Source organism: Juglans regia, chromosome 1 (genome assembly GCF_001411555.2).
Source record: "Juglans regia cultivar Chandler chromosome 1, Walnut 2.0, whole genome shotgun sequence".
Taxonomy (NCBI): domain Eukaryota; kingdom Viridiplantae; phylum Streptophyta; class Magnoliopsida; order Fagales; family Juglandaceae; genus Juglans; species Juglans regia.
Genome location: NC_049901.1, coordinates 17,738,948 through 17,766,553, shown reverse-complemented (window position 1 = coordinate 17,766,553; position 27,606 = coordinate 17,738,948). Strand labels below are relative to the sequence as shown.

General features: G+C 36.6%; 1 protein-coding gene, 1 long non-coding RNA gene, 1 other non-coding gene and 1 pseudogene across 8 annotated transcripts; 2 read left to right on the top strand and 2 right to left on the bottom strand.

Annotated features, from left to right (window-relative positions):
* Positions 1 to 3,418: 3,418 nt before the first annotated feature.
* Positions 3,419 to 5,816, bottom strand: LOC109022166. 3 transcript variants are annotated; one of them, XR_004801281.1, is made up of 4 exons: positions 5,703 to 5,816; positions 5,497 to 5,569; positions 4,546 to 4,748; positions 3,419 to 3,824 (listed from the first exon to the last, which is right to left on the bottom strand). It is a non-coding gene; the product is annotated as an uncharacterized LOC109022166 (long non-coding RNA). The 3 variants fall into 3 exon arrangements; XR_004801278.1 differs by having other exon boundaries at positions 5,497 to 5,795; XR_004801279.1 differs by lacking the exon at positions 3,419 to 3,824 and having other exon boundaries at positions 4,433 to 4,748; positions 5,497 to 5,796.
* Positions 5,817 to 6,303: 487 nt separating this feature from the next.
* TRNAN-GUU lies at positions 6,304 to 6,377 on the top strand. Its single transcript has one exon. It is a non-coding gene; the product is annotated as a tRNA-Asn (tRNA).
* A 9,758-nt stretch (positions 6,378 to 16,135) lies between these two features.
* LOC108983657 lies at positions 16,136 to 22,458 on the top strand (annotated as a pseudogene).
* Positions 22,348 to 27,337, bottom strand: LOC108983656 (zinc finger CCCH domain-containing protein 1-like). Of its 4 annotated transcripts, XM_035691939.1 has the most exons (5): positions 25,443 to 25,463; positions 25,053 to 25,121; positions 24,082 to 24,917; positions 22,907 to 23,024; positions 22,348 to 22,457 (listed from the first exon to the last, which is right to left on the bottom strand). In XM_035691939.1, exons 1-4 carry the CDS (start codon positions 25,450 to 25,452, stop codon positions 22,920 to 22,922), a joined length of 1,020 nt encoding a protein of 339 aa, XP_035547832.1. In that variant the 5' UTR covers positions 25,453 to 25,463; the 3' UTR covers positions 22,348 to 22,457; positions 22,907 to 22,919. The 4 variants fall into 4 exon arrangements, with proteins under 4 accessions (XP_035547832.1, XP_035547840.1, XP_035547838.1 ...); XM_035691947.1 differs by lacking the exons at positions 22,348 to 22,457; positions 25,443 to 25,463 and adding an exon at positions 27,318 to 27,337 and having other exon boundaries at positions 22,648 to 23,024; XM_035691945.1 differs by lacking the exons at positions 22,348 to 22,457; positions 25,443 to 25,463 and adding an exon at positions 26,642 to 27,048 and having other exon boundaries at positions 22,648 to 23,024.
* Positions 27,338 to 27,606: the final 269 nt, after the last annotated feature.

Below are 27,606 nucleotides of genomic sequence, written 5' to 3'. Positions count from 1 at the left end.
TTTACTCTCATCAAAATAGTGAACTTGTTGAACTTGTCGACCATGCTCAAGTAAATACACAGCACAGATCAATGGTTGCTTTACCATTTTGCTTAAGGGCCCCCTTATGACTGATCCTGGGTCGTGCACGATTTAATGCAAAACAAGCCCCAGTCGGTCTTCATTCCGCCCAGCAAAGTTTATGTTGATGGACAAGACTTGACTTTGAATACCATGGGTGACATCATTTTGACACCTAAAATGCAATTCCAGTCACAACCATATCACTCTCTCTCTCTCTCTCTCTCTCTCTCTCACTTTTTTTTACAAGTGTATTTGACTATCTCTCGATTAATCCTTTGAACATGTACACCAAGCATTTTATCTCGATAATTATTTCTTTAAACATGTATGAGTTCACAACCCATACGCATTCAATAATTATTGGATTGCGTCAAACTTTGGAGTGACGATCCCAAAAGGATATTTGCATAAATAAACTTTAAGAAATACTAATCTATACGAAATGCGCATTGGGAGGCCCGGCGCCCCCGCTTCTGAATGAGCAGTCATGGGCAGTGGCGGAACCAGAACTTATATAAGGGAGGGCCAACTTTTCTGTTGTGCGATACATTTATATAAAATAAAAAGAAATTAAAAAATCATAAAAATATAACTATATATAATCTCAATTATTTGTTACATATATATAAAAATAAAATTTTAAAAAACACAACTTAATATATGTTTCAAATTTCTGACGATAATGTTTCATGAAATAATATTAATCTATTATTATTTTTATAATAAAATATTTAGAATTTATTTTCTTCATAGAAACTATTAAGTGATCTTTTAAAAGGTCATATTTCATTATAGTATATAAGTTAGTTTATCAAGTTTCATGCAAAATCTATATATTTTCGTATCACATTAAGCATATAATTCTATAATTAAGATCTTAAATAATTTTTTTTTTACTCAATGAAGTCTAGAGGATAAAACCTCTAAACTATTTTTCATGTACATCATCAACCTTAAATGATATTTCTTATATTTTTATTTTGGATTCCATATTAAGAAGTACAATATTGTATAACAAAAAAAACTTGGAGATCCATATTAATAAGTTTATTATTTTTTCTAAACTTAGTTTTAATTTAATTTTGATGAGATCACATCCTTAAAAATAAATAATGTATAGAAATTATATAAAATTTCTGAACTATAGGAAAAAAATTGAAAAAAGACATTTTTAGGTATATTGAGATTTTCGAAAATTTTAAAGGATTGTAATTTATTTTTTGGGTTCCATTTGCTATATTTATAAAATTATAAATAAAATATAGGATATATTTTAAAACTTTTTTTTTTGGGGGGGGGGAGGCCCCCCTTAGAGAAAACGTAGGTCCGCCACTAGTCACGGGAATGGGGCCCGGATTGGGCCCAAGCCCACCTACATTAAGTCCCGTCTATTCACACACACACATATATATATATACACACACACATACTAACAGTGGCTAAACGTGCAAATCATGTTTACCACATCTGTCTAATTGAAGAAAAAAATAAAGTGTGACTTCAAATATTAAAATAGTCTGATGCATAAGAGTGAAATTACTGTTTATTCATGTTCATCATTTATTATGGAATTTAAATTATATTAAAAATTTAAATTAATTTAGATAGTTTTATTTTCTTAAAAATGTTCAGTAAAACTTCATCATTTATTTAATGATGAAAAATTAATATTTTATAAATTAAAGTTGATTTTAAGTATATGATATAATATTTATATTTTAATTATCTATTTTATGTTAGTTTAAATCAATATTTAAACCTCTACCATTAGATTAAATCTGAAGATTCAAGATGAAGGATTGGGATTTAAAACTCCAAACCTAATATTTTCCCTCACTTTTCCTTTCTCCCTCTCTCTCCTTCCCCATGCACATCTTCCCTCTCTTCACCCAATCTCCTCCCTCAAGCAGCCCAACGCCGCCGTGCGCCACCCAGCGGCGTAATCGACCATCACACCGGCTTTCTCTCACGTCGGCGAGCAAACCCCATCGTCGAAGCTCCTTGGCAGCTCGTCCCTCAGCCACCGTGAGCAACCTGAAATGGGTCTCGATGCACGAGTTCTCCACCCTTGCGCCATAGCGGCTCAGCCCCAGCTCCACCAAGCACCACCACCGAGTTCCCCTCACGCCGTGGAGCACTTCTATGGAACCCACCATCTGTACCTCCTCCCTAGCCCCACTCACGCAGCCCCTCTACATGCATGAGTTTCTCCCCGTAGCACCGCCATTAACCACCCCTACGACACCGCACCAGTATCAGCAGCCTCGTCCTTCGCCGACGACCCCTGATTTGTGATTTGTGTAGAAACTTGTGTGGTGATTTTGTGATTTGTATGGTGATTTGTGTGATAACTTTGTGATTTTGTAGTAATTTTGTTGTGATTTTGTGGTGATTTTGTTATGATTTTGCTATGAAGATGTAGAGAGGGATGTATGGAGAAGAAGAAAAGCATAAAACAAGTTTACTGTTTATTACTATTTATTACCGTTTATCAGTTTATAACCGCTTTTAAGTATAAGGAGGATATATATACACACATACATACATATACAAATTTCAAAACGATATCTTTAGGTTTTTGGTTGAGTACTATATAAAGAAAAAATCCTAGGTTATTTGCTCTCCTCTCTCTCTCTCTCTCTCTCTCTCTCTCTCTCTCTCTCTCTCTCTCTCTCTCTCTCTCTCTCTCCAATCTCCTCAACTTGTTCTTCTTGATGGCTGAAATTAGTGAGTCTATGGTTGTGAGACACAATGTCTCGGACACCCATGGGCCACAACGTGGCAGTGGATTTTTTGAAGAGACCCATGACCCCTTCGTGTTTGTGGTTTTTTGCTCAGACCCATGGTCGTGTCGGAGCAGAAAGTTGTAGTTTTTTTAAGTTTATTTTTTCAATTTGTGTTTATAATTGTTAGATGATGAATTTGTGAATTTTAGGGTTGGATATGTGGATTTATTGTTTTCGATTGGTTTATGATTTTTTTTTTTTGTTTTTCGATTTTGGTTTTGGATTTATGCACTTTTTTGTCATGCATGGGCATTGGGTAGGGTGGGGTGGACGGTTGTGGGGGGCCGGCCAATCTGCCCCCGACATCTGGACGGGGCCGGGGGCCCCCATCCAAGGGGGCGATGCCAAGGACAAGGGCATCCCTCGTCCGGGGGGTGGGGGTAGCACCCATAGTTAAATTAAGGAGACTTTTTCGATAAGGAATGTATGTGTAGTTTAGTGTTTTTGTCTTGAAGCAACCCACATTTTGAATTACTAATCTATGCTAGATGTTTATCAAGACTAGACTCACCACTTGTACTTTCTCTCAAGGATATTCAAGTCGAAGTAAAACTTTGAAGCAGATTTTTTCAACAAATAAATGCATGCCTTAGTGTTCTCTTGAAGTCACAACAACTCGATTCACTTGTTGGATCAAAGTAATCGATTGTAATGGTTCCTTCCTCGGCTTAGCTAGGTAACATGGGCCTGAACCTTCGGTTTATTGCTTATTTATTTATATTTAATTTCAGCCCTCTTCCTCCTAAGATTGCATGCAGTCACTGTAATGGAAGTTTTGTATAGGACACCCCATCTCCCCTCTTGTATGTTTGATTACATTACCATAAAAAAAAAAAAAAAGAGCTTGGGCTTTAACACGTTTCTTGGAAGTAGAGTTAGGCCTTGAGCTCTCTTGTTTAATTTCTTAACTCAGCAGCCTCTATAAGTCTATATAGGTTGGACCAACTTCTTCATCATCTTGGGCTTCGTCGTTGCCTGACAATTTAGAAGGGTCTCTAATATAAGTTGGACCGATAAAAGTAAAAAAAACGATAATTATACAGATAAATGACAAAAAACATAGATATTTCTATACATTCCAATTAATATCTTTTAATTTAGATATTACGATACATCCTATATCTCATCTTATTTTAATAATAATATCGTTCCGAGTTTCACAAATTAATTAGAATAGCTAGCCTAGCCTGGTTCAAGTATTTTTAATAGAAAGATTTTAATTTTTTGAAACTAAAATCGGAAATAATTAATTTTTCATTAGAAATTAGTTTTTATATGTGTCATCGTAGGAATATAACATATTAATTAACAAATCATGAACCGATATATATCATGCATTAGTCTCAATAAATCATGGCAAAAAAAAAAAAAAAAAAGACTTAAATACACGCAAAATAGAAACTATTCGAAAGAAAAAAAAAAAAAAACAAATAGAAATGCATGCTTAGACGATTGTCCAGTGGGCTCGTCTTCATACAGAAACCATTTTAATTTATTTTATTATTATAATTCAATTTTTTAAAATAATAATAATTAAAACAACTATATATATATATATATTGTTTTGGACTGGTCTGAGATCATAAAATTAAGAAGATCGATAACATGAATATGATCATTGTGATGATCATTTGGAGACCCTTTTCTGATAATGATTCTTGACCCATTTAAACCCGAGGGAGGTTCCAGTCTTAACCTTTTGGGCACCAACAACTGCAGCAGCCTTGGCCTTGAAGAGTCCCGCAGAAGCCGCAGACTTGACACCATCCATCTTGCTGCTGCTGCCGTGCCCTACCTGGCTACTCAGCTTGCCATCGTAATCCTCCCTTGTGCCCCATTGATCAGCCCACCTTGGTGCTTTGCTTCCCATACTCTTAGCTGATCAGTTTTATGCCGACACTGATTAATGAAATCTCATTTAGACAGATTAATAAAAAAAAAAACAAAACAAAAAAAAATCATCAATCAGTTTGGGAGTACTTTTAAGTACTCAAATTAATGTTGTTTCGTAGGTGTGATATATGTTTGTTTCGTATGTAGGTGAGGAGGATGGAATGTCATAAATCAGTTGGAACCCTGAAATAATGCATTGCCTGGCCGCCTATCGAGGGTCAGGTCTGTCATGTCTCGTAATATGAAGTTTCTGAAAAACTTTCTCGCTTTTGATCTAAACATCTTTACGTACGCTGAAACAATTTCGATCATCAAAACATTTTGCCCCAATTTTGTTACAAAAATAAACAAGAACCATTTTGACAAAACTCGAAAATCCATCCTGATCTTTTCCATGATCTCTAGGCAGGAGAATCTGTTGAAATTCTAAAAAACACTCAATACAATGTCGTATCATATAATAATCAATGAGAGAGGTATAAGGTTTTAAACTAATGTAAAACAACCGAAATTCATCACCCAACATGTAATATATATTGATGATCTTCTCCTAATATTTTATGACAAATCAGTGTGAGAAATACATGTCAGAAGTGTGGAAATCAATGTCTAAACGATCAGTACTTATATGTATATCCATAAATATCACGCACAAAAGGGATTCATCGGGTTTGTGAACTAATCAGTAACCAATCTTAACATCCAAAGACAGTGCAAACCCCACAGATCAGAGACGGAGATCAGAAATGAGTACCTTGATGTGAAGAAGACTGGTGAGGAGGTGCCCAGAGAACTTTTATGAACTGTGTTGAGAGCAGTGGTGGGGGCTGAGTATAAAGAGGATGAGTTAACCAATTTATTAGGCAGCTTCCAATAAACAATCAATCTCAACAGAAACATGCAGACACAGATCGGACAAAGAGAACTTCCTGAATTACAGAAAGGGACAGAAATGAGCACCTTAGGTTTCGTGTGAAGAGGGGAAGGGAGGGCCCAGAGAGAATTTTGTAACCTTGTGAATAGAGGGGGGGCGTGGAGTTTGGGGAGTGTGAGAAAGCAATGAAAGTGGTGCCGTTATAAAGCTGGAGTTGGTGAGTTTTTAGGTGGAAGTTTGCGTGTGTGTGTGTGTGATGATGATGTAGGCCAGTTACTTGTTTTTTACAGGCTTCTAACCTGTGTATCACAAGACATTAATGGTACATTTTATTGCCACAAGGTGGTGGTGATCTATATCTGTGCTGTTCTTGTTTCCATTTTTGGGTCACTAATTTATGGCGCTCTTTCACCTTGTAAGGTAGCTCATTTATGGTACTTTTTCTTGCCCTTTTGAATGGCTTGCTTTCCCTGCAGGGATGATCAGATTACAGCAGCAGGGGCGTAGTGATGAAGTTTCAATCTGCCCTTGCTAGATAGGATAAGATCTTCAAGTATTACAGAAACACAAGAATCTGTCAGTTAAATAATATTCTGTAAAAGAAGATTGATTTGCGATGAGATCTTTTTTCCCTTTCATCTTTTGAAAAATAGTTAAATTAATATAAATAAGCAAGCATTATGCATAGCTGGAATAGCTCAGTTGGCTAGAGCGTGTGGCTGTTAACCACAAGGTCGGAGGTTCAAGCCCTCCTTCTAGCGAAGGTTTTTTTTTTTTTTGTCCTTTTTAGGGTTGAGTTTTAAAATTTTTTTTAACGTAAAATTGTGGCATTAATTTAAAAAGTAGGCAACAAAAAAAGTAAAATTAACCTTTAGTTTTCCTCTTAAAAAATATCATTGTGTTTACAAAAATTTAGTTTTAACCTTTAGGTTTAATATATATACTTAAAATGGTTCATCCGTCAATATCCTCATTGGGTGCTTAGCAAAAAAATTGAGGTAACATATCGCTTATCATAAGAAAAACATAAAAAATAATATAAAAAATAAAAATAAAGAACATTATATATATAGTCTAAAAATCATTGTATGAACATTCTAGCGGTTCAAGTTCTACATTTTTTTTAATTAACATTGAATCTTATACTATCTATAACGTCCCGTCCCGCACAAAATCTAAGCTACATGATCTAAGTTCATATTCTAAAAAGGTTAGTCAATATGAAAATCAAGAATCATTTTCTCTAAAGTAAAGTAGAATTCCATACATCACCTATGCTCCTTATTTCACTTGGTATGAGATATAAAGCAAGCTTCTAGATATTGTTATTTGCATGCATGAACATATAGAGGAAGCAACCTTTCCACCATTTCTTTTTGCAAATGGAGTGTATGTTAGATGGGGTATCATCGGGCTTTGCAGGACGGATAGAGATAAGGGTGGTGGGAAATCCTAATCTAGGGTGGAGCGAATATGTTTATTTCAGCAACAGTTGGAGAATATTTTATGCCAGAAAATTGTATGATTATAAATGTATATTATACTGATAATAATTAGCGGTTTCTAAATAGTAATAATTGTATTAATAGATAGATGCACGTGCATGGTTTGGGAAGTTTAACAAGGTTTTAGGTGGGATTTCTTTATAATTTTTTTTTTTTTTTTTTTTTTTTTTTTGGGGTTTTTGGAATCTGATTCCTGCTCGTACTAATTTCAGCAGATACTGAACATTTGCAATCTCTGTAGCTAGAGTAGGTGGCCGGAGACTTGTGATCCATGTAGGTAGCTAGGTGGTTTGGATGGCTTTATCCCCACCTTTGGTATTTGCACAGTACTTTGCTTTCTATTCATCTTCCCTTCAAGGCTTGGAGCTAGAAAGGATATTTAAGTTGGTCAAATGAGAAGGTTAGAGGCCTTAATAAACATGGAGTGTTATTTATTTATTTTTTTCCCCGCAAATAGACTTCATAAGCATAACTAACAATTACAAATTTCTGGCTAGGCCATTGTGAGTATTTGTCTAGATAGTCTTTGAAAACTTGAGCATTTTGGGGAGAAGCAATGCCAAAGAGAATAAAGTCGTTTGCAAAAAGGAGATGTGATGGGAACCGGGTCTAGATTTTAATATAATCTAGATTTTTGAAACGAGTTCTCATTGGATCTAAGTTCTCCATCCATTGACTTGGTTTTAGCTTTCTTGAGGAGTTTTCAAATTGATTGTGGGTTCAAGAGATTCATTTCCCGTGGGTTCATATCAAGATGAGATAGAGAATGACCATTTGTGCTCAATTTAATGCCCTTGATGTTACCCTGATGTTCTACTCTGCAAATGAGCCTAGAAAGCACCTCATTGCCTAATATAAAGAGGAATGAGGATAAATGATCACCTTACCTTAGACCCTTCGAAGGGTGAAGTAATCCTTGTAGTTTTTCATTGATCGCAACAGAGTAGGAGACAATCAAAATGCATTCCTTGATCCAATTGATCCAAGGCTGCTGGAAACCAAAACAAGAAAGGATTGCTAATATAAAGTTCCATTCCATGGAATCAAAGGTTTTTTTTTCATGTCTATTTTGATGGTCATAAGCCTCTTTCTTCATTTCTTTTTTTTTAGGTTATGAAAGATTTCTTGGGCTAGAATGGTATTTTCTTGAATTAGTTTACCTGGAAGAAAAGTCGATTGTTGAGGGGATATGAATTTGGGCATGATCAACTTGAGTTGGTTAAAAAGGATTTTTACAATGATTTTGTAACAGACATTGGCAAGACTGATGGGTCGATACTGATGAACATTGTTGGGGGCTTCAATTTTGGGGATGAAGACAATATGGGTATGATTCATATTTTTAGGAGATGACCATTAGTAAAAAAACTTTTTATGGCTCTATTAAGATCTTCCTTGACTACTTCCTAGTATTACTTGAAGAAGAATCTGGTGAATCCATCAGGTCCAGGAGATTTGGAAGATAAGATTTGTTTGATGGTTGAAAGAATTCCCACATCAGTGGGGATGTTACAGAGAAAGTTATTGTGAAGTTGAGAAATCTTGTTAGGGAATAAGGCCTCAAGTTCATCTTAGATATTAGGCCATGATGTTTGGTAAATAATCTTAAAGTGATCAAGGAACTGATTTTGAATATTCAAGGGGTTAGAATCCGATTGATTTGAGGCATTCTTCAGACAATAGACATCATTTCTCCTTCTTCTCATTGTAGCTGACATGTGAAAAAATTGTGTTCAAATCCGTGGTGGTGAGCCAATAAATCCTGGATTTTTGACTCCACAGGATCTCTTCCTTTTTCAATTTTTCATTCAGACAAGGTCAAATCATTTCCTCTTGATGAACAAAGGACTCGAGGTTAGTTTGAGCTTGAAGAGAGGACAATTGAGTTGTTAATGCTTTTATATTGGTTTGGATGTGACCAAAGCAGTGGATATTCCAAGTTTTGAGAGACTTTTTGACTGTTTTTTAGCTTTTTTGCTAAGAGAAAACTAGGTGAGCCACTAAAAGTTAGACTCCAAGCATCTTTGATCACAAAATAATAGGTTGGGTCCCAAGGGACAAATAAGGCCCTGCCACCTCGACCAAAGTATCAATATGAAGAATTGAAGTGTAGGAGATCTAAGATGTGTTACTGGCGCTTGGAGATGGCGTGTTAATTAGTATCATTCATGTCTTCATTAGGGGTGCTACCCCCACCTCGTCCCTACATGGGTGAGGGGTGGGGTTTTACCCCTGGCACTTGCCCACCTGACACGGGGGGCGGGGGTGGACCCTTCATTCATCCGACCCCCGCACTGCCCAAATAAGCCTATTGGGCCCAAAACATGTTTCTGGGCCTAAAAAAGGTAAAAACAAATTTCTATGCAGAAAAATGGCCTAGAACCTGTTTTTGTACCTAGAAATTTGTGAAAGCTAACTAAAAAAAATAATACAAATTAAAAAAAATAGGGTATTACAATAATACAAATTAAGAAACTTGTATACTTGTAAGTCGTAACTAATAATCCTAAGTAAGCTATTATAATAATACAAATTAATCTAAAACTATTACAAATTAATTTAAAAAAGATTACAAATTGTCACATAATTTAAATGAATAATAATAAAACACTTAAGTAACAAATTGTAGCAAGATTACAATTGACCAAGGAATATCATTTCAATTTTCGAATTGACTTTGACATTGGAATTTAGGGTAGTCAATGGTCATGGTGGTGAGAAAGTCAGTGAGTTGTACTGTGAAACTGTGAGATAATAAAAATTGAAATATTAATAGGAAAACAAATGAGAGTTAAAAACAAGAAAAAAAAATCATAAATACAAACATACAATAAATATGTAAAAACTACAAACATTAAAAATACTAACCAAGAAGAGATTGAGATCAAGATGAGAATGAGATCATTAAGATTAGGATTGGGCATATGACAGTGAGACTATAAAATCTAGAACAAATACAAGAAAAATAATTAGAATTACCAAAAACTATATAAATACAAAAAGTAATTAAGGGACAAATTATACAAACCAATAGCAAATAACAATGGTGGGTTCAATACACACGAAGCCATATTATAGTTGATGTAGATGTAGCCTCATGTATCGATACAACAATTAAATAAAAAATTAATACTGGTTAAATGAATATATATATTAAAATAAGAAGAGCAAATCAATGAATTAAAAGCGATTACTAGATCTAGGATGATCACCACCCTCCTCCTCGTCGATCTCCTCAAAGTCCCCTACATCCGGAATATAAATTGGGAACCCTTTGATCCAATTTTGAGTGCAAATCAATGCCTCTGCAATGGTAAGAGATAATAAACTCCGGAATGGATCAAATATACGCCCTTCGGTACTAAAGGTTGACTCTGAGGCTGCGGTAGTAATAGGGATAACCAAAATACTATGAACTAGGTCTCCAAGGATAGGATACTTCACGACATTGGTTTTCCACCAAAATAATATATCAAACCCTCACGTAAATGGGTGCAAATGCAATGCCAAATATCTATCTAACTCCGACTAGGCCTCTATAGGATAATGGACTAGGGTTCCTACTCCAACCTTTCACCCCATATGTAAACAATCACCACCCATGATTGACTTATTTTCCTCTTTAAGATAGGTCATAAGATGCCCCAATGCGACATCGTTAGAAGAGACATTGTCAACTGTAACTGTGACAACTGGCTCTAGCCCCCATTCCTTTATTGCGGTCTCCAAGACTTTCCCAATGGTCCCACCTTCGTGATATGAAATTTGAAAAAAATTTAGATTTTTTTTTGTTTAATTTCCAATCATAATCAATACAATATGCCGTCAAAAACATATAATTATAATTTTGGATAGATGTTCATGTATAAGTGGTGATGCAAACTCTTTGACCCACCAATTGATTTTTCAACAAATATTTTTCTACACTGTAATTTTTTTTTATAACTTTCGCTGCTATGTGGTGAGAATGAAGGTTAAACCTAAATTCCAAAGTACTTAGAATATGCTTGGAACCCTTTCTCCTCAACAAACTGAAACGGTAGTCCATGATGACCATATGAGCTAAGTGTCTTTTTTTTTTTATAAGTAAATGAGCTAGGTGTCTTCTACACTCATGCGAATCATACTTTGTAAATTCCTTCAACGCTCCCTCCCACTACTAAAATCTGCCATTTTTTAAAGTTCAATCTTTAATCTAGATTGACTATTCTCTTATAAAGATTTTAATATTGGACTGTTTTTACATTGTTCTTCTAAGAAGATCTTTAATTGGGATATACCTGTTTCCTATGGTGATATCCATACATTTTACCACAATAGTTATACTTAACTTGGAGGTTATTGGGGTTGCCCTCTATTTTGGTGAAGTGAGTCCAAACAACTGAAACTGGTTTCTTTCTTGGTACGGGCATGGGGCAGGGTTAGGGTTAATGGTAGTGGTAGGGATAAGGGTAGGGTTAGGTGCAGGGGTAGGAGAGCTAACACTAAAATTTGACTGATTATCCATTCCTCTTCACTCACAAAAATCTGAAATGATACAAAAATTATACGACAACTAAAACCATGCAAAACTAACCCTAAAACAGAATGAGGTTTCGATATCGAAACCCTAAAATAGAATGGGGTTTTAGATTGAAACCCTGAGTTAGTTTGGGGTTTCAATCCAAAACCCTTAATTATGTTAGGGGTTTCAAATTACACAACTTTTTCAAACAAAATTCTCAATCAAATTTACACATAACAAACAAACAAATCTCCACAGAGCACAATTCACAATCCCATCCTCTAACTCCTCAATTCAGTCCCATCCTCCATAACTCAACAAAACTCAAAAAAAGAAAAAAAAGAATAGACTCGAGATCGACGAGATGCATACTTGAAGATAACGAAGTTAGCTTCAGGGTGGCAGAGAGAGAGAGAGAGAGAGAGAGAGAGAGAGAGAGAGAGAGAGAGAGTAACAAGGGAGTTGAGAGTACGGGAGCAATTTTAGGATCATAAACAAGACGACACCATTTTATATACCCCAAAATGACATTACTTTGTTATATATAGGTTTATATATATTAGGTTGGGAGCAACGTGCAAAGCATGTTGCCTAGTTGCGTGAAACAATTTTTTTTTTAAATAATATGGTTTTAGAAAAATAATTAATGAATAATTTAATGATTGAAAAAAAAATAGCAAATATAGAAATAAAAAGTATAGTAATTAAAGAGAAGGGGCCAGTAGATCAATATTGATCAATGCGGCCATTTTCAGAGTTGATGGAGACATAAGAAAAAATAATCACTTTTACCCCTTATCACATAATATCTTATTATTGTTTATAGGTCTTATGATGTGATATTTGATGATTATATATAAATTATTTATTATATTTTACTTATAAATCTATCATTTAATTAAAATTGGTAATGAATATATTTTTTTATATATAATTATATATATATTGAAATGAAGAGAGATGACAGTAAATAAAAAAAAAATTTACTTACGCAGACACAAAATTACTGACACAAGCAAAATGATTTCTTCACCATAACTGATGCACTGGCTATTGACCCACTCACACAAATTGAAAAAAAAGTCTTTTTATGGGATTTTTCTCTTAGCTTTAGTCTTTTATCACAGTTTTGGTGTCTTTCTCAGCATTATTCTTTTTTATCTTTTCTTTTTCGTTCTTTTTAGGTGTTATGTCAGGAAAGAGATGGGTTGATCAAAAATTTACTAATCTAAGGGACAAAACCATAAAAGTATGAATAAAACAAAACAAATTAAGGGATAAAAAAGATAAACAAATAAAATAGAGAGATAAAATTATAAAAATGCGAATAGAAGAGCATTATTCTCAAAGAAGTCCTTTTATGGGTCTTTTTCTCTTAGCTAGTCTTTTCTCATAGTTTTGGTGTCTTTCTCAAGCTTTACTCTCTTTTTTTTTTATCTTTTCTCTTTCATTCTTTTTAGGTGTTATGTCAGGAAAGAGATGGGTTGATTGAAAATTTATTGATCTGAGAGACGGTTTAATTTACTGATATGAGGGACAAAACTGTAAAAGTACGAATAAAACAAAACAAATTAAAGGATAAAAAGGGTAAACAAATAAAATAGAGAGATAAAATTATAAAAGTACGAATAGAAGAGCACTGTTCTCAAAGCTACAATAATAATTAACGTTGATTTAATGGAAACTAACGGAAAACAAGAATTTTCGTTTAATCTCTGTTTGATAGTTACTTATTATATAAGTAAATATATATATATATATATATATATATATAATATGTGTGGGCCTGGGTTGGGCCTGACTCGCTCCCAAACCTGCTGGGGGGCCAGATCCAATCGCATCTGGTGGATGAGAGATTAGTCCTACCCATGCAGGGGCAGGGTGGATTGGGGCATGGTAGCAGGGTGTGGGGCTCTACTGCCCACTCCTAGTCTTCTGTGCATAGAAGAAAGCACCAAAATTCTTATATGACATTGAATTGCAGTTTGTATATGATTCATTCAAAGCAAAGAGTTCTTAATCTTTGATCCTTGAGTACTCTGATACCCAAATTGGGGAACAAGATCAATGACGCTACTATACATGACAGATTATGATATTGCCTATTGTATTCAAATGATTTCCTTGTATGGATTAGTTAAACTAGGCTTTGCTCCTGAAGTAGCCAAATCATGTGGAGTATTAGAGCTCAAAAACATTCTTTTCCGGTCTCTAATAAGGTTTCTAATATGTTTTATTGGTTATTATAGAGATATATATATATATTTATATATGGTAAAAGAATAAATGTAACTTACCGAACTTGAAAGCAAAAAGGATAATTAATAAAAAATCAAAATGCCAAACTCAGACATGGTTTGCGCATGATTCGTGCTAGCCTATCCCATAAGATTAATGAAAGAATAATACTAGAGATTAGCCTACTGTATATTGTACTCTCCACACACCTCACATAGTTTTTTTTTTTTTTTCAATCCAGCACGTTAGGTGTGCTGGGGCTTCCACCAACAGTAGGCTGTGAAGAAGATTTTTTCTTAATGAAATGCACGATTTGGCTGAAACGTGAGTGAGGCTACGTTTTGGACAGAAGAGGCAAACGTGAAAAACTCATAGACTTGCCTCATCTTCCCCTCCCTCTCTCTCTCTCTACATGAACTCTTAAACTGAATTCCCTGATTTTCCATCTTCTCTTTCGATTCGCTAGATCATGGCATCCTCAATCAAAGAAGGTACCCTCTCTCTCTCTCTCTCTATTTGTATTCAGCTCACTCAATAAGCAAAATCGACACGATAAAGCTTAAATTTTTTTTTTCTCAGAAAATAAAAGAAAACGGAGCTAGAGTAAGTTGTTCAGTATTTTTAATAGTTATATAATATTGTTTGAACTTTGGTTTAATTGGATAGGAGGTGATAGAGACTTAGAGAAGGGACTGATGACTCCACCACTAAGTCAAAACCCTCTGCAAGTGCTTTACGGCCAAGAGATTTGGATTTCTGTTCTTTATTTTCTTCTTCTGGGTTGATTTTTTTTTTTGTTTATTTTTCTCTCTTTTGGTTAATAACTTCAGACATACATGGAAAGTTCTTGAAGCATAATGCAGTGTAGCTACCTGATGATGGAGCTCAATGGTGGAGGAGAGCAGTCGATCTTGGTCTAAACGTGGAGTAGCAGTAAAGTACAAGACATGCCGAACTAAGGCTGGATCTCACCAACAGTGGCCGAGGAACGAGAGGGGGTCTGAGAGATGAACGAGAATGGTGCTTTTAATAAATATTGGAATCAACGATCCCGACAAAGTAAGAACGGCCTGAGATGTCTAGAAAATTAAGCTGCTTCCATAAGCGGTTCTTAAGAATTGAAACTAGTCTTAAACCGATTTAAGGTCGTGATCTTTATGATCTATCTATATATTACAAGTTTGATTTTTTATATATGATTTTAGGTAAAGCCCATAAAGGGGAATTTGTGTATATATATATATATATATACACCGTTCGATCCCCTTGCAAGTTCAAAGCCAGCTTAGCTAGCTAGCTAATCATGCGCCACTGAATTTCCTTCTCTGTGAGTAAGACTAGTTGTCCGTGACTCTCTGGTTGCTTCTTGAATAAAACTACCAGCTTAACTAACTAATGTCGGTAGTACGTAATTAAATATGCTTGCACGAATCCTGGTCTGTAGACTGTGGCATCTTGATATCTCAAAATAATTAAGAAAGTACTGAATGAGATGAATACGCTACCGTACGTTGGAGTTATCATACTCCTTTAAATTCCAACATATATAATAATATTATATGTTGATTGTTAAGTGCTTTATTATCTGTGCACACTGCAACAAAAGAACTCTCTTGGAATGAAATTTTTTGTCCCAAATATAAAGTGGTTTTTAAGACAAAAAAAAAAAAAAGTTTTAAAGTCATCTCAATATCACTATCTCAAAAGAGTTATTTTTGGATGAAATTGAAAAAAACCATTCGGTAGCGTTCGAATGGAAATTCTTTTTGAGACAATTTTATTTCGGTTGAACGGTCAAATTTACTAGCTAGAATATGTAAAACTATTCGAATGAATTGGATTATTTATTCGATTGAATAAATTTGGTTCGTACGTGAGTCCGTTTGAACGTCAGCATTTATGTTCGAACTTTCTATGATGTTCGAACATATACAGTTGGATGTTCAAATTAAAGATTTTCAATTTTGAACTTATTGTTTGACGTTCTAACATTTTAACATTTAAATTCGTTCGAACGTTTAGTTTATTATTCGAACGGTTATGTAATTTTCGATTTGCCCGATAGTTGTTCAAACGCCATTTATGCATTACTTTCGAATGTCTTATCAAACCATTCGAATGGTTGGCACTTAGTAATTGTTCGAATGGTTTTTTTGTATTTAAATAGTATAATATTTTTTTTCAATCCATTAATAGAAAATGATTTTTTTTTTTTAAAATAATCGAGGCCACATATCCAAAAGTGGTCTCTCCCCAAAATTTATGAAAATCCCTCGTTTAAGGCAGATGAATACCTTGAAAACAACCAAACAAACCAAAAACTCATACTAGGGGAGTTACAAATAAATCAATAAAACCACCACCCCTATTCAAAAAAATCAGCAGCGGCAACAAAATAAAATAATCAAAAAACCTATTTCACCTAAACAAACTCAAGCCAAGGTAAATGCAAAACATAAAAAAAAAAACTCCCTAGTTATTTTCTAATACATGGCAATCCCAAATAATCCATTCTCATTAGACCCCTCACTGGACGAGGCACATCATTTGAGCTCTTGTATGTACAATTAATTCCTCCCTCCCCCAATCTTGCCAGAAAATCTGCCACTTTATTTCCTTCGCAGAACTGATGGGTCACCCTGTATTCAAAACTCTGTATAACCTCCATAAGGTCCTCCCAATAATCCCATAAATACCACACTGCATAATAACATTTTTCAAACCATTGCACTACTAACAGAGAGTCACATTCTATATGCACCTTTCTTAAACCAAGCTCCCTACAAATCTTCAAACCATGAATTAAAGTACGAAGCTCCAATTCATTATTAGTACCATAGGAAATTTTTACTGCAAAAGCGGCAATTAATTTCCCTTCCTCATTTCGAACAACACCACCTCCTCCACAACTCCTCGGATTACCCCTACAAGCACCATCTACATTCAATTTAACCCATCCAACTCTAGGTTTACTCCAGGAAATTAATTTTGGACGCCGCCAACTGCCATGAATTACCAGAATGCCAAGTTCCTTCAAAATCTCCCTATCCAGTCTTGAAGCCGAGCATACCTTATGCATTTTTCCTTTCCAGAAATTAAATTTAGCCACTTCTTGATAGATATCCACACACTCTCAAGTGATTCTTTTTTCCCTTCCATCTTAGCCAAACATCTCCATCTCCAGAGTTTCCATGAAATCAAAATAGGCAACAAACCTATTATGACCCCCTTTTGGCTAGTCTTCCTTGCACATCTAAACCAAAAAATCACCTGCTGCCACCAATTTAATGATGCTAAATAATTTATCCCCAACTCAATGGATGCCTTCTTCCGTAAAACATTACCCATATCACCAGTATTCAACACATGTTCCCTATCTTCAACTGCACCCATCAGACATCAACTACATCTTGATGCTAAAGGAACACCAACTTCTTGAATCCGTGCATCTACAGGCAAGCAATTGAACTTTGCTTTCCACATGAAAACTGAAGCCTTTTTCGGGAGAAGAGTATGCCAAACCCAGTCCATTCCTTCCAGTTTCGGCCCTTTCAATCTAACCAATTCCCATGCTGAAGCCATAGAGAAATGTCCATCAATGGATGGCTTCCAAATCCGAATGTCTCCACCTCGACGGTGACAAGGGACAATGGCTCTTATAACATTAGCCATGTCATCTCCTATTAAACTTTCCAGTAGCTGCACATCCCAGGAATTAGCCACCCAAACCTCATTTATCAATAAGTTAGGATCTAACACGACACCCAAAGAAGCATCCAAAGGTCCACTTGACAACCATTCGTAAAACCAAAAGGAAATATTTCCTTCTCTAACCTTAATAATCAAATTTTCCAAAACTTCTAGTAATACTTTGGACATGGACTTCCACAGTCTGGAATCCAAACTCCTACTCGCAGCTCCAATAAACTAGTTTCCACTAAAATATTTTGCCTTAAGAAATTTTGTCCATAAATTATCTATAGACAAAATTCTCGAAGCTAATTTCATGTGCAATGATTTCTGAACATATTCAAAACTTCTAACACCGATTCCTCCCTCCACTGTAGGCCTACACATCGATGCCTATGAGCACCATCTTCTCTTAGAATCCCCCCAAAAGAAGCTCGATAAGATAGAATTCAGCTTTCCCAACATAATCTTTGGCACATCCAAAACAGTTAACAAGTGAGTCGGCATACTACACAAAACATCTTTTAAAAGGATCAGTTTACCTCCTTGAGAAAGAAGACGCCCTTTCCATCCCGCCACTTTGTTCTTAACCTTCTCCACCAACTGGTTTAACATACGTGAAGTGACTCTTCCATCAGTTACTAGCGTCCCTAAATACCATGTGGGTAGATTGCCTTCCACAAAACCCATCATATTCAAGAGAGCCGCAAGCCGAGATGCACTTATTTTTTTCGAGAAAAACATAGAAGACTTGTCTCTGTTTATCAACTGCCAGATCAAGCAGAATAAGTCTCAAGAACTTTTGAAATACCTCTTAAAGACTTCCTTTCCCCACTAGAAAAAATCGGTAAGTCATCCGCATATAGTAAATGCGAAATTAGAGGAGCACCACGGGGATGAACATAACTCCCTATTCCATTTTTAGCAAAGCCTTTACGCAACAAACGAGATAATATATCTTCCATTAAAATGAACAAATAGGGCGACAACGGGTCTCCTTGACGTAGACCTCTCGAAGGCTGAAAAAATCCTTTATAGGTCTCATCCATCATTATGGAGAACCAAAGGCGACTTAATACACAGACCCACCGGATTGCAAAATTTATTAGCAAACCCGAAAGGCTTAAGAACATGGATTAAAAAATCCAATCGACTCGGTCATAGGCTTTGGCCATATCTATTTTCATCATGACATTTCCTCCACAATGTTTCTTATTGATTGACTGAATCATTTCCTAAGCCAAAGAAATATTTTCAAAAATGCTACGACCTGGGATAAAAGCACCATGTTCTGGAGAAATTATTTTGGAAAGGAACGGCGTCAAACGCGCCATCAATATTTTAGAAAAAATCTTGTAAGCCACAACACACTAATTGGCCGGAACTTATCAAAACTCTTTGGATCCTGCACTTTTGGAATCAAAACTATGAATGAGGAAGAGTAAAATCTCGGCAAAGAAACTCCCAAGAAAAAATGTTCTGCTGCCTCCACCAAATCATCCTTTACAATATCTCAGCAATGCATAAAAAATGCCGAACCAAATCCATCTGGCCCAGGACTACTGTTCTTCGGGATAGACCATAGTGTCTCCCTCACTTCCCTTTCTGATGGTGGTTCACAAAGTCCCTCATTTTCCTAGACCGAAATAACTAGCCTCACTAACAAAGATAAATCAGCCTGTTGATAAACTCTCACCCCACACAGAAAATTTTTAAAGTGATTAATAGCCCCATTGTGTACCTCCTCTGGCGAGCCAAGAACAACCCCATCCGCGAGAGTCATAAAAGCTATCATCGACTTTCTTTTCTCATATTGGCCACTGCATGAAAAAACTTGGAATTTTGATCCCCACCTTCCAGCCATTTTTTCTTAGCAATTTGGGCTAAACGTTTCTCCTCATTTCGCTCCCAATAATTAAGCTCAGCCTTCAAAACTAGCAATTCCTTCTCTAACTCTTCCTGGAAACCCGACTGTAATTGAAAATCAACTTGCTCAATCCTCTCCTCAAGCTCCTTAATGGAATAAGAAACATGCCTAAAAACCATCTTATTCCAATTCTTCAAAAAAACTTTTAACTTCTTCAACTAAGTCCATCTGTTTTCAAGAACTCCACCAAAAATAAATGAAAAAAATCCAAAGGATTTTTGATTTCTCTGCTGGACTCCTCCCCCTTTGTGGCTACAGGATCGTTTGCAATATTATTCTGAAAGAGTTTGATGACATTAATTCAGTCCATCCGGCCAATTGGTAAAGATCAAAGCTTCTGCACCAACAACAATTATGCTAGCATTAATCTGCTGAAAGATATTCAATTCTACAAGCCATGGCATGCACCTCATTGACTATTCCAACGTCTCCAAGGGTTGCTGCAGCCTTGGAGGACATGTTCTTCAAAGAGCACATGAGGGGCCTTCGTTGCTCACGCTCTAGCAAGGACCTTCGCAATGGAGCCTGCATCCGAAGATCCTACTCTGATAACCACTTTTTTCACTCCAACAATCGCATCCAAGCCACAGCTACACAACCAAAACTTGAGCAGTCATTCTATGGGAATTTTCCCATTATTTCAATTGCCTAGTACCATCTTCCCAAGCTCCATTCGATCATTTTTGTTTGATCCGGAGACAAGTAAGGACATGAATGTAGTGGAAAAGGATATGACTATAATGGAGAACCCAGTGGAGTGTGGTGAAGGAGAGGCCGAGATAAAGAGATCGAATTGGATGGAGAGGTTACTGGAAATAAGAAGTCATTGGAGAAATCGGCAGCATAATGAGGGTGAGGATGAAGATGTGACTGGTGAAGAGTGTGACATTGGTGAGTGTGATTGTGGTGGAGATGAAGGCGGTTGTGCCGTCGATTATAGTTCAGAAGAAGGCGGCGGAGGAGGAGTCAGATATAATCGTGAATCATTCTCGAGACTTTTGGCTCGAGTGCCATGGTCTGATACAAAGCTGTTTTCTCAGTTTGCATTTTTGTGCAACATGGCTTATGTGATACCAGAGATCAAGGTACCTTATTCTGCTTCTTTCAGATGGGGTTTCTTCAATTTTTGTTAATTGCTTCGATTGTTTTTCATATATAAGTATGGTTCGTATAAAGAAATAACTTGATCCCACTGATATATGCAGGCAAAAGATCTGAGAAAATATTATGGCTTGCATTTCGTCACATCTTCATTGGAGAAGAAAGCAGAGGCAGCCGCAATTAAAGCAAAACTTGATGAGGATTCCACTGCCATACCCCAAGCTGCCTTAGAAGCAGCAAGTGAATTCAGTTCTGAGAAAGATGTGGCCTCTGAGAAGAAGTGTCCTATCCACCGATCTGTTGCTTATTGTGGCATCAGCCGCTTCTTATGTCCAATCACGTACAAAGAGTCTTTTGTCCCTTGGTTCTGAATCACAGGAGGAGGGTGATGACGAGGAGTCAACCAGAGGCCAGCCACAAGAGGACGGAGAAATTTCCCCCCGATTATATAAGCCAGAAATGGCTGCTTGCATGGCTGCTTCAACAATGACAGCAGTGGTTGTAGCTGGAGAGAGGGAAAAACAGGAGGCAGCAAAGGATCTTCAGTCACGCCATTCATCACCTTGTGAAAGGTTTATTTGTGATGATTTAAGCACGTACACTCGCTGCTTTGTGATTAAGGTAATTCCTGCTTCAGCCATTCATCACAGAAGAACAATAGGCCATTGATTTTCTATTTTTATAACAACTGAATCCGACAATGAAGACTTTTTTCTTGTGAATTGCAGGGATCAGATTCCTTGGCTTCTTGGCAAGCAAACCTTTTCTTTGAACCAACCAAATTTGAGGTAACAATCTCCTCCACTCAGTTTATTAATTCGTGTACCATACATACAATGACAACCGTGAATACCTGTACTGGTGGATACAGGGTACATATGTGCTTGTTCATAGAGGAATTTATGAAGCTGCAAAGGGAATATATGAGCAATTCATGCCAGAAATAGTTGAGCACTTGAACAAATATGGGGAACGTGCAAAACTTCAATTTACTGGTCACTCTATTGGGGGTAGTCTCTCTCTTTTGGTCAACTTGATGCTACTGACCAGGAAGGTTGTCAAGCCCTCCACTCTCCGACCGGTGGTCACTTTCGGCTCACCGTTTGTGTTCTGTGGAGGCCAAAGCATACTTGATGAGCTGGGTTTGGATGAGAGCCACATTCACTGCGTAATGATGCACAGAGATACTGTTCCTAGAGCCTTTTCCTGCAACTACCCTAACCATGTTGCCACAGTCCTGAAGCGTTTAAATGGCGCCTTTTGCTCGCATTCTTGTTTGATAAAAAATGTAAGCATCATCTTGATCATTCTCTATCATCTTTCCAGTTCAAATTCAAAATTAATAATCTTGGAATTTGTTAAATGTTGAATTTGGAGCTTTGAATTTTTGGTTTTCTCACTGACCTTTTCCCTATCCCATGTTTATGCAGAAACTATTGTACTCTCCTCTGGGCAAACTATTCATTCTGCAACCTGATGAGAAGTCATCTCCTTCTCACCCTTTACTCCCTCCAGGTAGTGCTCTATATGACTTGGACAAGAATCAATGTGGATACTCTACAAATGCCCTTGCAGCCTTCCTAAATAGTCCCCACCCCCTAGAGACACTAAGCGATCCCACCGCCTATGGTTCAGATGGTACGATCCTCAGAGACCATGACTCGAGCAACTACCTGAAGGCTGTGAACGGGATTTTAAGGCAACGTACAAAGATGGATGTTCAGAGAGTAAGAGAACAGAAGAACGTACCGTGGCCGCTTTTGACTTCACCATCTCCACACACGCGGAATCACGACAATGACTTGAACAACAGCAGTTTAGCAACCAAGGAGATAATGACTGGAGTATGATAAACATATTCACAGGGACGCCAACCCTAGTATATAAACCAAGCAAATCAGCAAATTGAATTGAGGAGTTTTACATATTCTAATCGGTTTTGCATGCATGTGTTCCTTGTAAATAGATAACATCCTACTCTCATTTCTGTATGTGTTACTCATCTGTTTCATGTAAATGGCCAAATATCTTTCTTTTCAATGTAGCTTGTGTTGCTCAACATCAACTAACATTTACTAAAAACATTTGATATTTCTGAGAGAAACGTATCTGGGTATTACATGCTCACTCAAAGCTCTGTCATAACTTGGCCAAAAGAAAAAAAAAAGGCGAAGGGAAATAATCAGTTGATTGAGAATTTGTGATAGGGTATGGAACATTGATGGGAAAAAACAAAAAGAGACCGATGAATGAACTTTCTCTCTCAACACTAACCAACAAACAAAGAAAAAGCTCATTCCAACAAGGTTACAAAGCAAAGATCACCATTGAGCAACCCTCATTTATTCTCTGCAGCCATCCTCTTGCGAATTTCGAGAGCTGTATTGAAAATCCCAAGCGTTGGCTTGTTGCAGACAAAGCATTTCTTGTTCTTTGCATGATGCTGAAAATGAAAAGAACAAAATTTCAATTACACTACTGAATGAAGGAGAGAAGGGCAACTATGTAACCACAGGGACATATTTTAAAACGGTACTCTGATGCTCAAGCACAGAACCAAGGCCAAAAAAGAAAAACACCAAAATGATGATATATCATTAAAAGAGTTATTACAGCAATGCAGTTTACTTTCAGTATCAGCAGTTGCCTAATCAATTTTGCTAGGGCTTCATAATACAAGTTTTTATGGCATCAGTTAGCTGTTGATCCTGGGATTCTAAGCCCAAAAAAGAATTGTTGAACCCAACAAACACTTAGATCACATGCCTGAAGTTGCAGACTTGACATTCTGCAGAACAAGGCTAGTCTAAACTTCACAAGCAATCGGCTCAGAATTGAAACCCCAAAGAAACTAACAAAACCCAAATTACACCCTCCAATAAAAACTATCAATTACAGAAGACACCTGCTTTTAAGTAATGCAATGAGAAATAAGTTGAAAAATCCAAAGCATCGAGTTATTCAGACAAACTTGACAACTATTATGTGTCTAATAAAAAAGTAACCCAAAGGCAATGTTTAAACCCACTTCTAGACCTATGCAAAATAGGTCTAACTGAAACTCAACATAAAACTTCAAAAACAAATCATGAAACCCTAAATTTATCCTCAAACTTAACCAGCTCAACTTTTGTGTGTGAATGAAACCCTTCTAATCAGCATTTTGCTGTGAAATTCACTCATTGAACTTGATTGCATCATTAATCTACATCATTCCTCAAATGGCAACTCTACTCATCTACAAGTTTAGTGGTGTACATAAGCATGCATGTGTGTGTTGGGGGACAGAAGCAGTAATAGAACTTTTTCACAAGCCTATATTGTGTCATGTTTCATAAACCACAATTTTGTATGGTACGATTCTTCTTAAATTTGGAAGGTTGCCTTGCTTTTTGTTAATGATTCAATGTTTTTTCTTCTTTAAGGAATAAAGCCATCTTAAATCCACAAACAGTAAACCGATTATGCTCCAGAACCATAGATTGGTATAGATGAGGTACCTTTAATGCACAATGCTCACAGAAATAGTGCTTGCACTTGGTAACAACAGGATCAACAAAAGGCTGCCTACAAATGAAACATGCAAATGGCAAAGAATCTTCATCATCTTCCTCACCAGGATCTGCACCCCCATCATCCACGTCATCTACTCCCAAAGCTAGATTTCTCTTCCTTGCTTTCTCTGCTTCCTCCCAATCCTTTTCCAACTGCCATCCAGACTTGTAATCCCCTCGATCATGCATAAACTTACATGAATCTCCATACCCACAGTAACCAGTCTCTTTGTAATCCTTACATATGTCCGGCTGATAATCAAATCGTGCTGAAACTCTTATGTGAGCAGAAGCCCTCAAAGGCCCATGTGCCCCACCAGCTTTCTCGCTGGCAACTGTTTGCTCTCTTCGGAACCCAGCCTTATAATCAGTATACCCATGGATCCCTTTATAAAGCTTTTCATCCCCAGAGCTCTTTCCTTTCCCCTTCAAAGCCTCATCTGCTTGCTTAAGAGCTTTCTCACGCAATGCACGAGCATCTCTTGAGAACTCAGTCTCAGTTTCTAGCGTCGCTGTTGCTCTGCTATCATGTTCAACTTGAATTTCCTTTGAAGACTCAAACTGAAAAATTGGTGTCTCAGATTCCTTTTTCGCTTCAGCAGACGTTGATGTATTGTGCTTAGAGGATCCAGTACAGAAGTACAGCTTACTCTCGTGCTTTAAGGTTTTCTTCTCAGTGTGTAAGAATGAGGTTTCCATTTTTGAATCCTCCTCTTCATCCTCAACAACTGTTCGCTTTCTGATGTTTTTGTTCCGTGATGGCTTCCTGAAGAAGTTGCAGACTGAAAATACAAAGGATTGGAAAAATTGCTGGAATAAAAATAGCCAATAGCCACAAAAACAAAAGAGGAACAAGAAGATCCAATTCGTGAGGATGCAAACAAAGAGAAGAAACCACAAAAGAAAAAGACCTATACCTTGTTCAGGCTGTTGATTTTCACCCGGATCCGCCATATGAATAAAAGAAAAGGCAAAGATACGAAGTCCTGAAAAAGTGATCATGCATAATGTTATTCCCAAAATTAGTAATCCGTTCGAGAAAACAAAAACGCATGTATGCACAAAAGATCAGCAGACACTGCAAAACTGGCATCTACATAAAAGACCATAACCAACCAACGAAATATCCATCACATACAGGTCTAAAACTTACTATTGAAGAAAGATTTTTCAACACACACAAGCATAATAACATAAAATCAGGCTGTATTTTCTTTTCACATTGTGAACAGCAATGCCGCAGCATGTATTTCAAGGATTTTGTGGGATTGGCACAGTGTTTCATAGAAGTCTGATTCTTCTACTACCTCTTGGCATAAAGAGTGAAATAGACTCTGCAGAAACATGAAAACCCAACAAATCAAAAGCAATCATATTTGGTGCAGCTGGACAGCCCTACATCAATGACTGAAACTTAGCATTCTCATCGAATAACTTGTTCACTAATATCAAACAAAGCCCAAAACAATTCATCAGAACCAAGATTCATATGAATACCAAGTCATCTTTTGCCCCTAATGAAGATCTCCATGATTGGACACAACCACCCCTTAAAAACACTTTGCATCCCTTAAGTTTGTCATGGGTTGTCATACTCAAGTACGTGGAACTCTAAATTGGTATTTTTTTTAATGTTGACACATGGCTGCTACGAGATTCTTAGGGTTGTCATTCCCGTGTACTTGGGATCTTCCCTAATGATCAATAAAATCTTGTTTACCTATAAAAAAAAAAAAAAAAAAAAGATCTTTAGGTACTGATTGTTTTTATTCAATTAATCATCTGTTATGGAAGGCACGTAGAAAAGATGTTCCAAATTGACTTCCATTAGGTCTTGTGTTCCATAGGCAAAGTATCTTAAACTGAGACAGCTTGTAAACCAGAGTTTTAGGACCAGAAGCCCTAAAAGCAGGTCTAACGTCTCTCAAAAAGCTTCAGAAATAAACTTATTTGAACTCAGAAATAGAAAACTCCCAATTACTGGAGTTCCAGAACTGGTGTGCACGCCAGGTTAACCCTTATAAAACCCTAGCAGCTGCCAGGAGCACACGCTATCTTTTCTCCCAAGTCAGCACCCTTCTCAGCTTGCTGTTCACTAAGTTCATCAAGAAACTCAACGAAAAAGTATTGTAAACCCCCTCCTCAAGGTCTGCCACAGCGAGAGGTAAGCAAAAACCTTCAAATCTCAAATCTGATTGCCCTACAATGCATCTGTTGCCACCAGTAGTTGGTAATAAGGATTAGGATTTCATCCCCAATTTCCAATGAATAATCATTGCATTCCCTTCCAGCAGTTTAATCAATATGTTAACTAAGTTTTCTACTTCCTTTAAACCCAACAGTGCCATCCTTCAATTCCTAAAGGCTGCAACTTTTTTTTTTTATATAAGTAATAAGAAAATTTATTCCCAAGAATAAGCAAAGCCCAAGTACACGGGACGTATACAAAGGAAAACTTCCTGCACAATCTTGAAATAGAAGGGAGAGTAAGTTTCAAGGGGCATACATTCTAAAGTTTAAATTTCCTATCTTTTGTGATCCACTCCCTAGCTCGTGCCCTTTCGCCGGCCTCACCCTCTCTCCACCCCGTGTGGCTACATCACTCCGGAACTCGTGGCTCCATCACTCCGGTACCGTGTAAGAAATATTCTCGGGTCTGTACGGCTTCTCCAGCTTCACCATTTCTGCACAGCTTCAGTCATCTGCTGGTATTGTATTTACCGCTGCCGAGAGCCACCGTATTCCATCTTACAAGGGTAAGAAATTAAAGAAAAGGGTTTTTATTTTTCTCTTTTTGTTTCATTTCTCCATTCCTAGCATTACAAAAATGTGTGTTTAAGTGTTTATGGATCTGCAATTTGATGTTTGTTTGATCTGTGTTTGGTGGGATTTTTTGGTTGTTGATGTTGTATGTATGGCACTGATTTTTTGGTTGTTGATAAACCAAAGTGATAATAAATCTGCGTTGAAAAAATGGTGTTATTCTCACCAAACATACACATGATATTACCTAGGGTATAAAAAATGAGGTGATGAAACTGTGTTAGCCAAAATCTGTATGTTATTGTATCATGTTGGTTGTCTACAATAATGGGCAACCATATATTTCATGAAAGATTGATTTAAGACTGGTAGGTTGCAATAGACAAAACTGCAATTAAAATTATTATTGAATCGCTTACAAATTTCCAGGATGCTCAACAGCTGATATAGGCATCATGGTAAATGGACGTGTGTAAATCTACAAGCAGTAGATAAACTTGGGATACATACCCTCAGCTCAATAACAGCCGGTGTAAGATTTAGATTCAATGAAGAAGTTATATGATAGAGCAAAATTTCTCTTTCCACAATGCACTGATCCTATAATGATTCCAAAAATCAATCTTATTGTGCCTAATGCAAGCATATGGAACACCCCCCCCCCCAAAAAAAAAAAAAAAAAAAAAAAAAAAAAAAAAAAAAAAAAAA

Bases quoted from the DNA above. Each gene is read 5' to 3' on its own strand.
- LOC108983656 (XM_035691939.1), bottom strand. The intron at 24,918-25,052 runs GTATAGGTCTTT...TTGTATTTTCAG, and splicing joins AAATCAACAGCCTGAACAAG to TCTGCAACTTCTTCAGGAAG. The intron at 23,025-24,081 runs GTACCTCATCTA...TTTCATTTTCAG, and splicing joins GTGAGCATTGTGCATTAAAG to CATCATGCAAAGAACAAGAA.